The sequence below is a fragment of the Perna viridis genome, chromosome 15, assembly GCF_037379345.1.
Source record: "Perna viridis isolate PV_CMFRI_1.1 ecotype Kerala chromosome 15, ASM3737934v1, whole genome shotgun sequence".
In the NCBI taxonomy this organism is placed as follows: domain Eukaryota; kingdom Metazoa; phylum Mollusca; class Bivalvia; order Mytilida; family Mytilidae; genus Perna; species Perna viridis.
This window is the reverse complement of record NC_142459.1, coordinates 11957377-11972982: the sequence shown is the minus strand read 5'-3', so window position 1 is coordinate 11972982 and position 15606 is coordinate 11957377. Positions and strand designations below refer to the sequence as shown.

The following is a 15606-nucleotide window of genomic DNA, read 5'->3' as shown; positions in this document are numbered from 1 at the left end:
TAACAAAATGTTATTATATTTTATAAGATTTTGCATTCCATGTCAGGGCAGATCCAGGGTAAAATTTTGACATTTTGGTCGAAAAGTGTGTTCGAAATTCGAAAACCCTCGATCCTGGATCTGGCTCTGCACGAAAATGTGAATGAAGAAAGATAATTAGTATTAGATACTTGTGAGGATTGTATTCCAACTAAATTTAGAAGGATGTTAAACGTCTTGAGACATCTGAAGTGGTGCACCGCATGGACGGATCCGGGATTTCAGGTTGGTAGGGGTGGCGGAGGGGCGTAAACAGAAGTAAAGGCCGAAAGGAGTGAGGCAATACATTTTATTTGGGTTAGAACATGTTAAATTCAACACTTCATGAAAAAAAAACCCCAATTTTTGAAAGGGGATATACGTCCGGTACGCCTTTCCTTTACTCCATACTAACATTAATCTAGTTTTGTAGTTATTAAATTTGGGTCTTTCTAAAAATTAGAGAGAAGGTGATTCATGCAAGTCAAAACCCACCAAATTCAGTTTTATTTCTTGTTCATAAACAGTAACTGATTACGTAACAAGTCTTAGTTTTTCATTTGGTTAATGCGCTTTTGCAAAATTATATAGATAGTACATGAAATTTGTACTTTGCAAGAGTTATCGTTCTTGACTTGGCTCCTTTGGTTGCTTATAATGGGATATAAATGTATAATTTTCTCAAAAGTGTAAATCTGAATACAGAAAAGGTTGTTGTTATGTGAAAGTATAGCATACGTAGACAAAAAATGCATCGTTTTTTCTTGACCATGAATCACTATACCATTGGTAGTGTCTGAATTTTATGTGGACTGGTACTTAAATACTAGTTGTGACTCTCTCTATTACAGAAATTGTGAGCAATCTAACTAAAAGGTTTATATGGGACCTAAACAATTGCGTTGTAATTGTTCATGTCGGCGTCCTGTTGGTCAACGCTGTTATTATTATTATTATAATTATTATTATTATTGGATCATTGAAAAACTCTACTAGATTGTACAAGAGTTACAATACTTTACTAATAAAAAAGTGGTGTTTCCAGTTTTCGCAAAATAACTCAAGAACGTTTGTACCAATTAAAAGAATCTGTTGGAATGTGTACATGTATACATCTATTTTGTGAAACTCCTTTGAAAAAAAACATTCGTTTTCGTGTTACAGAAACTGGTTGGCTCGAACAATGCGGCTTTGTGATCTAGCACACTGAAACTACGACTCAGCGAGTGTGACGGATACAAACGAGGAATTGAATTTAAAACCTGCCATATGACGTACATGTAAGACCACAGTCACAATCTACCCTTTATAATGAACTAACAACCAAATACACAACACTTTGTTTGAGTGTGAACATTTTCAACATCAGACTAAAAATTAAAGGCCATGTTTTGAGGTTGGCCCCTTTGACCCCTTGTACATGTAACTCGAAATCCTTACTGATATTTGGAATTTCATCGAAAAAATCAAAATCGGACCAAAACTTTTTTTTAAAAAAAAGATAAATTATTAGCGTGTGGCCCCGTGACCCCTTATAACTAAAAATAAACGGCAAGAGGTATCTGAAATCTGATAGAAAAACGCAGGCACGGATTTTCATAAGGTATCCAATAAAATATTTCGAAATAGGACCAAAAATAAATAAAAGTCAAGTTATCATTCGGACATCCGGAAAAAAATGCATACTTCTGACTCCCTTTTTGGTTCCTAATTTTTAAAGTTTGTTTTTACCCTCAAAATCTATCCAGGTCTGACCATTGTGGTACTATATCATAAACATTACTAAACTTTTACTGGGATTGTATAGTTGAATTCTATGGCATGCTTGTTTTGGGCCCCCTTCTGGCCCCTAATTATAATATTGTTGGGCTATAACCTGCAAAATCAATACCAACCTTGCTTTTGTGGTTTGTAACCATGTTTTAAAATTTTATAAAATCAACCAATACTCAAGTTTCTGCGGACGACGATATACGACCGCATTTTTCTGCGGTCGTATAAAAAAACGATATTTCAGTAAAAAAATATTTAAGAAATGCCACAGATGCGTCATTTTTCAGAAGTAAATCATAATAACAGGGAGGAATTGAGACATTTGGAGAATGTTAGTATCAGAATAAGAAAACCTCACAGGCTCAAGCCCACCACCCCCCCCCCGTGCTAATTTTGACCCCTTTTTATTGGCTAATAAAGATTCCAATTAAATTGAAAAAAAAAAAGAAAATCCAGAAACATCCGAAATTTTTTTTGGTGACAAATTTTGCCATGAAATAAACAAATAAACTGCATTTTAACTGGACACAATAAGACATATTAGATTTAGCGATGGTTCAAAAGTTGATTGAAAATATCACATTTTGTTTTAATTTTGATAATTTGTTTCTTTGTTGGGGTTTAACGTCCGAGCAGCAATATTTCAGCTATATTCAGACGATGAATATGAAATGGATGATAAGATGAACATGAAATGAAAAAAAAGGATGGGACACAAGGATAATAGGGTCGACAAATTTCGATTGCCACCGGAAAAAGGGGGGGGGGGGTGGGTAAGGTCGGGCAATTTAGCCTCCTGTGGCGGAGCGCAAAGGTTCCTACTCCTATCGAATACCACAGCAGGGTTCTTTAACGTGCGAGGAACGTGGCATCTTTCCCAACACGGGGCACCACTATGGTTTGCGGTCAGGTTTTCCGTATTATAGCCTGACAACCCCAGCATATAACATGCCAGGGGTACCCCATTCCACCACCTGGGGCACACATCCCAGTTGCTCTGTGGGCAGAGCGCCTAGCCCCCGGCTAGGTTTCTGAGCACTATTTAGTCGCCTTATACGACAAGCTTAGCGCTGCTGCAGGCCTATTCTTTTAACACCCGGACCTGCACGGAGCTTGATAATTTGTATAGGGGTGACAGTTTTCTGTGAAAATAATAAAAACTTCATATACTTCAACGTAGGTCATGTCTCTAGAAAGAAATAGTTTTATGAAAACCAAATAGGTACGATGTTTAATAAAATTATCTTACGTTTTGATGCCTTTCTGACAAATTGAAAGTTAACCAACTGTCAAAACTAAAGTAGTCTACTCAAATGTAAGCACTTGTCCCTCTTTCCGCTGAACATTTTATACATGTACTTTGCGGTAATTTTCAAATAGTCTCGTAAATTGCGCAAGAGAGTCCAGTGTATTCCTATGAGGCCCATTCACTATAAGACCACATATGAATAGGCTATAAAACATTTGAAGGTCAAACTTATCTCATTTAACCTTCACAGATAGTTGGTGCGTATTTCGAAGAGCATTTGTAAAGTTCGTAATTTACCCTAATCGGATTTCAAGAGTTCATTTTTACGAGTAAACCAATATCATGTAACATGTTTACTACAATTCCCATTGAAGTTTGTTAATATTTACGATAAATCCGAGCTTAGATTATAATTTTAACAGACCGATGAGCTAAGTACATGTCAACAAAGAGTTTTAAGGTAGACAAATGTTTATTAGCGGTCAGCAACAAGAAAGGGGGCGTAACTCGCACAAGTCATTGCATATGTAAGTACTTCTTATGAAGACGAGTGTTCTTTTGTAGTTCCACGTTTCGTAGGACAATATGTACACCTCGATCTCAGCACTAAGTTATGTAAGTTGCAAATTATTCATCATAACATTATCACTGTTATATACATGAAATATGTAGTAGTGAATGAGTAAGAGCGTCAATCTTATACTTGATACAATACAAAAGGAAGAAAAGAAAAAAGATGGCGTCAGTTGTGTCATAATATAAATATATTATAAACACGCGTAAATTTTGTCTTATAATTTGTAAACTCAAGAATAAAGAACTTAATTAATTGGTGTAACTAATAAACCCTTTTGTGATAACTGTTGATAGTCAATAAGCATGCATAGAGCATGCTCAATATACATTTCTGCGATCGAGAAAAAATCTTTGTTTTACCCGAGCCCTACCTAGCGGAAGTGTATATTGAGCATGCTCACCAACTTACCACTAAATGGTCTGTTGTTTTCTAAACCATCATCTGTTATTATTATGGGTATTTTGCCGATATTAATTAACTTCTACTACTACTTAGAATTTATCGTTTCATATTTTAGCAAAAATGTCGAGTAGTTCCGATAGTAGCACAATTGAAAACCACGACGTCAGATAAGATAAACATGACGACTTGGATATTCATATATCAATTTTCGATGTTAGCGAAAAAACTGTTAGCGTTATATAGCGTTGCAAGACCCATTTCGCGGTTTTCCGTTCACCGCAAAAATAGCAAAAATGATTACATTTACAGTATCAGTATCCGTTCTTATTTTAATGGTTCCATTCATTCACATTGATTCATATTTTCAGATTCTAGTTATAGGAGCTGTTCTTGCACTGCCGTACAATTTCAAATCGAACGGTACGTACCAATCCAGCTATATCGAAAAATAGAACAATCCAGGGGCGTGTCCACAATTTGAGGTAGGTTAGAGAATTATTAACGCCCTCAACAAAGAGAGGCAAGAAAATACAATTGAAGGTAGGGTTATCAATATATGACGATTTAATGCAAAAATAGCATTTAAAGACTTTTCAGATTTTAGGTTGTGTACGTCGGGTCCGCTCCCTATGAATCTGCACCTGCTGTTGAATTCGTACGATGTTTAATATTTATTATTCTAATTATATGGAGTCAATGTTTATCAGGTCAGAATATTGAATCAAACGATAGATTGATTGATTATGATATAATGTCCTATGGCAACAGACGCAACAAACCGCACGTACCAAAACCATCCCATTATTCTGACCCTAAGCCAACCAATTATCACTATATTTGCTTAAACACTGGACAGCGAAGCAGTGAATATCAAATTTTAAAGTATTTGGTGAAACTCGGCTAGGAATACAAACAACGAAAAGAAGAAAAACGAACTCCTCTAACCACTTATCGTCTAAATGAGATGTATGTTTTTAATTATAGTGGTTTAGGTTGTACTAGCGTAGAAGATCGTTTTACAAATGTTAAAGATACTATGAATGTAGCACGATTTACACACGCCCCGTGCAGGTCCGGGTGTTAAAAGAATAGGCCTGCAGCAGCGCTAAGCTTGTCGTAAAAGGCGACTAAATTGTGCTCAGAACCCTAGCCGGGGGCTAGGGCGCTCTGCCCACAGAGCAACTGGGATGTGTGCCCCAGGTGGTGGAATGGGGTACCCCTGGCGTGTTACATGCTGGGGTTGTCAGGCTATAATACGGAAAACCTGATCGCAAACCATAGCGGTGCACCGTGTTGGGAAAGATGCCAAGTTCCTTGCACGTTAAAAAAAAACCCTACTGTGGTATTCTCCCGGAGTAGGAACCGTAGGGCTCCGCCACAGGAGGCTAAATTGCCCGACCCTACCCACCTCTCCCTATTTCCAGTGGCAATCAAAATTTGTCGACCCCTTATTGTCCTTGTGTCCCATCCCTTTTTTTTTCATTTTATCATCATTTCATGTTCATTTTGTCATCAATTTCATGTTCATCGTCTGAATATAGCTGAAATATTGCTGCTCGGACGTTAAACCCCAACAAACAAACAAACAAACAAACGATTTACACACATTATAATGTCAGTGTTTTTTTTTGCTTTATTTGGTGTATATTTTACACGAAAGCATAAGGAACAAGAAATAATTTTAAAAAATACTATATATTAAATTTAAAGACAGTATTTATATGATAGGTAGCTGTGTGTGTAATTACCAGTTTAAAAACACTTAATCTCGAGCGCCAATCATTACCTGAAAGAGTAATCAAGAGAACCAAGATTCCTTCGGAAATCCAAAGAATGTTATCCAGGGACAAAGACCAGACATGGGAAACAGAAAAACACAACAAAGAACATAAAGTTACTAAAATAATACATACAAAGTAAAAAAAGTAAATGGGCAACTCGGACTCCACTAAAACTGGTAGTAAGTTTCATTTCTTGACGTGGTCAAAACATTCTATGTTGAATAATTACATGTATAATGGAAAAAAATTGATTCGTACTAGAAACTATTTACATGTATTTTCCACAGAAAAGCAAGGGTGTGGTATATGTGCGGATATTGTGTTCTTATTTGATGACTCATCGAGCATCCCCGTGGCAGACCCCCATGGATATGCAAAGATGAAACAATTCATGGTTCACGCGATCAAATCATTCACGTCATTTGGACCTCCCTCGGGAGTGCAGGTGTCTGTCGTACTGGTTGCCCATTCCATTCGGAACCATTTTTATCTGAATAATTTTACCGACGAGAAGGATATCGTTCATTCCATACTGACATTTCCGGAACTTAAAGGAAGTGCCACCGCAATCGGTGAAGGATTAAAAGTAGGTCAAATTTAATAATTTAGTTTCAGAAGTAACACACATACGCTTTCTGATTGGATAAAAAATCCCGTCCATCATCTCATAGACCAAATTTTTTATTGTAATTGTAACGACATAAAATCTTAGAATGATTTACTGGTTGAAATTGCTTCTTAAATTAGATTATAAGGAATTACTGCTATTTTTCCGAAGCAGTCGGTTTAGTTTCGCTTTTTACCTTTAACCTTATAGACGCTCTTCCATGGAAATGCAAGTCACCTGATCTCAGTTCTGTTTCCCGATTGGCTAAACACACTGATTACTTAGTTGTGTTCGAAAAATCTGTATCGAAGATTAAAATGGCATGCCATGTATTATTTCCTGAATGAAATGTAGAAAATTTTACTGCGTCGGCTATCTGTATTTTTAAATAGTACTTGTTTTTCGGTCTATAGAGTCTAAGTCCCGTTCTAGATCCATTTTCCTTACTGGAAAATCTGATGTAGAACATATTGCAACCCAAAGACCGGTCTGCATATTATTGTTACTTCCGGGGTCCAAAACGCTGTACTGCAATGCAAAATATTATATTTATTTCACTCTATTGGTTAACACTTTTTTCATGTGGAAATATATATTTGTCATTTTATTGGTATTTGAGACGAAAAATATGTCTTGCTTTCTTATGCCGACACCCAACGCTAGGAAAATGACAAATGTCCATGTATTTGAATGGTAGACTATGACCAATTCGCGTGAAAGCACGGAGTCACGTGACGAGACTTACAAACCCTATTTGAAATAATATCAATGCCCGTGGAGCACACTTAAAAATAACCAGCGTAATGACAGTCATTTAGATTCCTTTACTGAAACATAAACGAAGCGTTTGTTCCATGTTAGTCTTCGACCCTCGACCTTCGTTCTTTGGTTGTTGTTCCTATCTTACTCATTCTTGGTTTCAATACAGAGCCCATTTTAAAGAAACTTGCTTTGTAGTAAGGACTACATGGGTTACGCCCCTTTGGAAGATAGAAATTTGTCAAAAATCCTCATGAGTTAGCTTGTCAGTGCATCTTCGCTGAAACTACTGAATGACATTTTATGGAACTTCATGTATTTACGAGAAAAAAAGAAGACATATTCTGAATTTAGAATTTCATTGTGCTAAAATATGCACTTGCTAGCTCACCTGCCCAAATGCTTTGTGAGCTTTTGGATTAAAAAACTTATCTCCTCTACAACAGCTGAAAAGTTTGGTTGATCCTTTGTAGGAGTGATCTATGGCATATTTGGTACATAGTTTTCTCATTGTATATTGGACAGATGAAAGAAACATGGCTGCCATAGCTTACACTAAGATATAGGGTCTGACCATATATTTTGGCGCCTGGTTCACACTCCAAAGATGTTGATGCAGTTTGTGTTGCTTATATATTTTAGTTCCTGTTTGGTTTGTTTCTGTTTCATGTTGTAATGTCTGTTTTCCTATATTTGACTTTGTTTCTCAACTTTTGATCGTTGGTTGTTGCTCCAATCGTGGTCATTTCTTGGTTTCGCTCGGATTTTATTTAATGGTTAGTTAGTTAACAACACGTATTAGCACAAAGTGTATTTATGTTACAAAGCTAGCTAGCACACTGCATTTGGGTTTCTAAGGGTAAGAGGGTACAAATGATAAATATAAGCATGTATAAGAATAATTACAGTATAAATCAAGAGAATTATATACTTTGGTACTCAGTCAGTTGATGCATTTCAGAAATAAAAAATAAATACCTGTGACATCGTAATGTGCTGTGGTTTAAAGATTCTTGCATTTTCATTGTAAAACATTGAAGCTTCATTACTTGCATTGCATATGGTAGAACCGCTCGGTGATGGATTTGTTTTCCGATAGTCATGGTTTTAAGTAATTCTTGTATACAACTAATATTTTGATTATGATCTTCCTACTTATTTGATTTTAATGCTGCTGATGAGAGGTTACTCATTGACACACGTGTACGAAATTTACAATTTATAAAACTGGTATTTTTTTTGTATTTAAGAAACACTGACTCGATACTTCTGGTGGTGGACCTGACCCTATTTATGAAATCTTGCAGTATTCCAAATTTAAAAATACGTAAAACACTGAGGCTTCATTCCCTGCATTGCATATGGTTGAAACCCACGGTGATGGATTTGGCTGCCTTTTTCGATAGTTTTGGTTTTGAGTACTTCTTATATACAAATAATATTTTTATTATGGGTCTATATTATGAAATGAGTAATTATTCATTCAGATCTGCCTGCTCATAGGAGATAATCAACACTGAAAATCCAATGGATTCTATTGTATTTGAGTGTCATTCACAGAGTGATCTCCCTTTATTTTAACACCTACAGCGCGTTCTTTATATTTTTTATCTCCTAAGAACACGGGTTATATGAAAAACTTAATGTTATTGTCTGTTTACTAGGCCAATTCAAACAAAAATATGTAGGCTTTCTACCCATGAATCACATTTTGCATGATTCTTAGCTGGAGTGCTACTTTACATTCCACCCCTGAAACATTATAGTCAGAGTACTTTTATTCGATATGAATTTCTGTTCATCGTCAATACAGGCCTGTTGAGCCTTTAACAAAACTTAACGTATCCCATTTCGATAATTGAACCCTAAGTCTAATTTACAAATCACAGAGCAAGAACACATAATGTACCCAAAATGACGTCATAAGCTTTTTTATGTTATACTACAATTATTATTTTATTCCATAGTTCATCAAAGACCATAGTTTTAAAGCAAAGCATGGAGGAGGACGCCCCTGTGCCAGTAAATTTCTAATATTGTTGACAGACGGAAAACACAATTTAGGTACTATGCCCCGACCTCAAGCATCAGCCCTGAAGGCCATGGGCGTCACAATATTTTCCATTGGAGTTGGTCCGAATGTTTTGATACCGGAATTACACGCAATAGCCTCAAAACCAGAATATGTGTTCAACGTCACAGATTTTACACAACTTCTGACGATCAATGATAAAATAGTTGCGGACGCGTGTCAAGTTGCCGGTATGTAGTTTCGAGCGCAAAATGTCACTAGAACAACAATTATATTGTTATTTTATTTTTCCATTTCTATTCAAAGGCTGAATATAAATTATTAAACAGAACACGGCTTTGATCCAATCGTATAACGATAATATCATTGCTATAAGGAGGTAGACCTACGGTAAGGGACATAACTCTTGAAATCAGTGATATGTTGTATCATATTCAATTTCATAAAATCCAAACAAATTTTCATTTGAAACAGACTGAAATCAGTCCAAATTACTTTTACATGTATGCTAACTTGAGATTGATGAATACAACGTTCACATGATTGGTAAGAGTTGTGTCCCTTACCCAAGACCTACCTCCTTAAATATCTAGTAACACAGAATAATCAGATGATTTCATTTGTGCCTATGCGACTTTTTTCTACTGATAAAAAGTAAAATATCACAATTTATTTCAGAATTAGAAAATCCAAAAGAGAAGTCATGCAAACACCAAAACATTATCGTGCCTTACGGTAGGTACAAATGTACATTTAATGCAGATTTCAAACAGATTATATGTTATTAAAGAAGACTTTTTTTCTATAGAATCAAGCTGAATAGAAAAATCAAACACGTCCAGGATCTGTGCTAGAAGATTACATCTTTAACAATCAAGCAGATCGACTGCTATCATTGGAAGACCATGCATCAGTGCAATTTTTAACTTTTCAGATGTGGTCTATGTCGGCTGTACCATTAATTACTGATACATATTTATAATATATAGAAATAATCAAACTGATATGAAATGCTTAAAAGCTCTTTAAGCACAGTCATGTTAAAAAAGTTATAACGCATTACTAACATTTCGTGCAACACACAGGAGCAGTCTATTCAATAATATGAAGAAACTAGCCACGAAAACTCCATTTTATCATTGTTTTACCACGGGTTAGCCATTTATCATTGTTTTACCACGGATTAGCCATTTTATCATTGTTTTACCACGGGTTAGCCATTTAAGTCGTTATTTAATACGTCGTTATATAAAACAATGCGACTTAAATGGCCAGTGGTAAAACAGTGATAAAATAGAGTTTCCGTTATTTATTCTCTAAAATAACCGTATGTACATATTAAAACAATTATAGTACTTCACATACAATACCCCGAGGGGTTGATCCAAGGGGATACGGGGTCGAGACCCTCTTCTTTGTTGAATAAAAATATATTGTTGAACTCGTGCAAAATTTTGCAAAAATAAAAGAAAAAAATAGCCTGCAGCCCGGGCCCTTTTTCAAAATATATGGATTCGCCCTGTGCTCTTATTTTTTATATGGAGAAACTCCACTTTTCAAAGCGTAGAGAATGAAAATAACATCCTCAACAACCTTATCATTAATATTCCTCTGAATCGTTAAATATTCTAACGGAGGAAAGTTAAGATGAATGCCATGAATACCAAAATAATTCCGTCGATATAACGTTACGTTAATTAAAGCTCGTATGAAACATGACTTTCACTTTTTTAGGTTATATTCTGGTGCCTATACTGTATCCATCAACACTCAATAGTAGATCTCTTTATTCTGGAAGCAAAAACAATTTGGATGGAAAGGACCTAATAAGAAGCGATGTGATTCCACAAGCTCTCCGCATCAAGCATTGACAGGGGATCAAAACCACATCCACCAATTATTTCCCTACATGCTGGGAAAATAAAAACTAAGACTAAAAATAAAGCTAAAAAGAAACAATTGCTGTTTAATTTGAGTTTCACTCTTATCTGAAGAATGTTTATCATTATTAATACCATTATAACATCCATTTTACTCAACTACTAGAATAACAGCGAGCATAAAGTGAGGTCAGCAGCTACACTCCTTGAGACGTTCACGTTTCCCATTTTAGCGTTCGTGCATCGTTTATCGTGCGTTTACACATCGTTTTGCGTTCCTTTAAACGCGCGATAAACGCACGATAGAAGCGTTCGTTTATTTTTGTACTTTATTTCCTTGATTTAACTGTTATTTTTATATTTGTAGCTATTATAAATTTATATAATTCCATTAATTTTATTTTCAATTTTTTTCTGGCTTCATTTTATGTCAATATTATTTTTCTTCGTTCGTTAGGAGCGTTCGTTTATCGTGTGTTTGGTGAGCGTTTAGCGTGGGCTTGGTTGTCGTGCGTGCGGCAAACCTAAACGTCTCGAGGAGTGTACGTGTGTGTACATGAACATAATTCTAAAATGGGTCTCCTCGTCATTCACTGCAGACCAATGGGTGAACTTGGGCTGAAATTTCCCTCCCGATGCGGTTGTTGTCGCTTTGACATATTCTCCATACCTATACTTCTTATACGGATAAATTGTTTTCGTCAGAAATTTCTAAATGCATGATTTTTTACCTGTTTTGAGGGTACTCAACCATTACAAAAATATCATATATTGAGGGCACCCAACCTTGACATATGGGGAGTTTATCTTTTCATACCTGTAGTAAACAGTTTTCACCATAGTGTGATGCTGTGAAATATCATAAATGTGTGCAAACAAAACATGATTTGATTAATTGATTTGATTGTCGGGGTTTAACGTCCGAGCAGCAATATTTCAGCTATATTCAGACAATGAACATGAAATGAAAAAAAAGGATGGGTCACAACGACAATAGGGTCGACAAATTTTTATTGCCACTGGAAAAAGGGGGATGGGTAAGGTCGGGCAATTTAGCCTCCTGTGGCAATATTTCAGCTATATTCAGTCAATGAACATGAAAGTGATGACAAAACGAACATGAAATAATGACGAAATGTTTTGTTTGTTTGTTTGTTGGGGTTTAACGTCCGAGCAGCAATATTTCAGCTATATTCAGACAATGAACATGAAATGGAAGATAAAATGAACATGAAATGAAAAAAAGAAAGGATGGGTCACAAGGATAATAGGGTCGACAAATTTTGATTACCACTGGAAAAAGGGGGAGATGGGTAAGGTCGGGCAATTTACCCTCCTGTGGCGGAGCGCAAAGGTTCCTACTCCTATCGAATACCACAGCAGGGTTCTTTAACGTGCGAAGAACGTGGCTTCTTTCCCAACACGGTGCACCACTATGGTTTGCGGTCAGGTTTTCCGTATTATAGCCTGACAACCCCAGCATGTAACACGCCAGGGGTACCCCATTCCACCACCTGGGGCACACATCCCAGTTGCTCTGTGGGCAGAGCGCCTAGCCCCCGGCTAGGTTTCTGAGCACTATTTAGTCGCCTTATACGACAAGCTTAGCGCTGCTGCAGGCCTATTCTTTTAACACCCGGACCTGCACGGGGCAATGACGAAATGAAAAAGGGATGGGACACAAGGACAATGTGGTCGACAAACTTTGATTGCCACTGGAAATAGGGAGAGGTGGGTAGGGTCGGGCAATTCAGCCTCCTGTGGCGGAGCCCTATGGTTCCTACTCCGGGAGAATACCACAGTAGGGTTCTTTAACGTACGAGGAACGTCGCATCTTTCCCAACACGGTGCACCACTATGGTTTGCGGTCAGGTTTTCCGTATTATAGCCTGACAACCCCAACATGTAACAGACAGGGTTCTGAGCACTATTTAGTCGCCTTTTACAAGCTTAGAGCTGTTGCAGGCCTATTCTTTTAACACCTGGACCTGCACGGGGCTTTCCGTAATATATCCTTACAACCCCAGCATGTAACACGCCAGGGGTATCCCATTCCACCACCTGGGGCACACATCCCAGTTGCTCTGTGGGCAAAGCGCCCTAGCCCCCGGCTAGGGTTCTGAGCACTATTTAGTCGCCTTTTACGACAAGCTTAGCGCTGCTGCAGGCCTATTCTTGTAACACCCGGACCTGCACGGGGAAAAGTTGCCTTACAAAATCCAGGAGAAATGGATCTAGCATCTAGATACAAAACTGACTATCATGTTCCATTTCCGCCGTTCTCGTTCTTCATGAATTTCATCAGAGAAATTTGTGCAATCAAAAACGACGCAGCATTTAACTTTCATAATACAGGCAATGTGTATTCCAAGAAACAAACTTCAAACGGTCGAAATCATCATAGTGCAACTACGGTATTCAATCGTACAACTAATGCGAATGTCGGAGAGAAGGAAAACGGAGAATTTGAACTTTGTCCTTTACACAAATCAAAGCATAGTTTTGCAACTTGTAGGGTGTTCAAGGCCAAAAGTTACGATGATAACAGACAAATTTTGAAAGACCATAGAATTTGCTTTAAATGTTGTCAGTCGTCAAAACACATTTCACGGAACTGCACAGCAACAATCAAATGTAATCATTTTGACAGTAAAAATCATGTAACGGTAATGCATCTTCCCAAGAAAGCCGAAATTCCTGATGGCGTGGAGCGCTCATATCCTCAAACTTCGTTCGAAAACATTTCATCTAAGCGTACGTCTACAGAGCAACTGGGGTGTGTGCCCCAGGTGGTGGAATGGGGTACCCCTGGCGTGTTACATGCTGGGGTTGTCAGGCTATAATACGGAAAACCTGACCGCAAACCATAGTGGTGCACCGTGTTGGGAAAGATGCCACGTTCCTCGCACGTTAAAGAACCCTGCTGTGGTATTCGATAGGAGTAGGAATCTTCGCGCTCCGCCACAGGAGGCTAAATTGCCCAATCTTACCCATCCCCCCTTTTTCCAGTGGCAATCAAAATTTGTTGATTCTATTATCCCTGTGACCCCACTTTTTTTTCTTCATTTCATGTTCATTTTATCATCCATTTCATGTTCATTGTCTGAATATAGCTGAAATATTGCTGCTCGGACGTTAAACCCCAACAAACAAACTAAGTGATTTTGGTGGCAAGTCGTGTGGTAAAACCGTACTGGTTCGTCTCTATCCGAGGAATTTTCCGGAAAAAGTGATGAACGTCTATGCGACCTTAGATGATCAGAGCAATAGAACTCTTGCTTAACCAGAACTTTTCGATCAACTTTGTATTGACACTAATAAGTTCAATATACAATGTCGACAAGCGCTTGTCGAACAGTAATGTCAGGAAGATGATTAACGTTTAACGTTTGTTGGGTTTAACGTCCGGGCACACATCCAAGTTGCTCTGTGGGCAGAGCGCCCTAGCCGCCGGCTAGGGTTCTGAACACTATTTAGTCGCCTTTTACGACAAGCTTAGCGCTGCTGCAGGCCTATTCTTTTGACACCCGGACCTGCACGGGAATTGTTGAAAGGAAGTATGATACTAATTTCAAAAATGCTGTAGCAGAATCCTTGTCCCTTCAACCAAAAGAAACTGCAAGAGAAGCCAAAAAAAAAGTCCAGAAAATTATTCATCAAACTAAACACCAAATTGAAGAATCAATGCAAGAAAATGACAATGACTTGGACCATCTTTTGGGAAGTGGGCAATCCTTTGCCCAATATGAAAGGGACAGAATTAATTCCTGCTTTATAGGTAGGGAACAAGCTGAAAAACTTAACATGACCCATCAAACAAAAATAGAAGCAGGTAAAAAAAAAACCAAAAGTTCATATTGGGAGAATTGAAAATTATACGTTTAACAGAAATGAGTTTTTAGAGTATGTAAAAACAACTGCATCAAAACAGATCAACTGGTCCCAATTAGCCAAACAATACCAGGTATCATGTAATGGAAAAGCTGTAAATAATGGAGGTCATGTCTTAAAAAAATATGCATATGATCAAGGAATTGACATCTCCAAGTTTAACCGACACCTACGAGTAAATGGCAGAGAGTATAAGCAAAGAATTAGAAAATCAAAAAAGAGAAAAATGCATAAACTACCTGTCCCATCAAGAAGATCGATCAAACTTTTAAAAACAATTCTAAAAAAGAAAATCCAAGACAACACCTATGATATTGGAGTGAAAATTGCACCAAAAGCTGTACAGCAAAACAAAATTGGGCCACACGGCAACATTACAACAACAACTGTTCAAGTACCAGCCAGAAAAATTTCACTCAGAAAAATATCTACAAGAGATTGATTGATTGATTGATTGATTATTGCTGTTTATTGCCGTTTCGGCGACCAGGGCCATATCACGGCAAGAACATTTAATGCAAGGAAAATATTAAAATTAAGATCAAAGTCTCTTCATAAAATAATGAAATTAAAAAGAAGCAGCTATTTACATATAAAAAGGTACATAAAAGGTGAACCTAAGACATAAAATACATAT

At 37.2% G+C, this 15606-nt stretch overlaps 1 protein-coding gene across 1 annotated transcript; it reads left to right on the top strand.

Annotated features, from left to right (window-relative positions):
* Nucleotides 1-2976: 2976 nt before the first annotated feature.
* On the top strand, nucleotides 2977-11163 carry LOC148596943 (collagen alpha-6(VI) chain-like). Its single transcript, XM_088564371.1, has 6 exons — nucleotides 2977-3655; nucleotides 4388-4439; nucleotides 6088-6386; nucleotides 9134-9428; nucleotides 9877-9933; nucleotides 10933-11163. The coding sequence occupies exons 1-6, from the start codon at nucleotides 3626-3628 to the stop codon at nucleotides 11067-11069; spliced, it is 870 nt and encodes a 289-aa protein (XP_088420497.1). The 5' UTR covers nucleotides 2977-3625; the 3' UTR covers nucleotides 11070-11163.
* The last annotated feature ends 4443 nt before the right edge of the window (nucleotides 11164-15606 follow it).

Excerpts from the sequence above, each read along its gene's own strand:
- LOC148596943 (XM_088564371.1), top strand. The coding sequence starts at position 3,626 with ATGTACACCTCGATCTCAGCACTAAGTTAT. Across the intron at positions 3,656-4,387 it reads CGATCTCAGCACTAAGTTAT|ATTCTAGTTATAGGAGCTGT; the intron begins GTAAGTTGCAAA and ends TCATATTTTCAG. Across the intron at positions 9,429-9,876 it reads GGACGCGTGTCAAGTTGCCG|AATTAGAAAATCCAAAAGAG; the intron begins GTATGTAGTTTC and ends AATTTATTTCAG.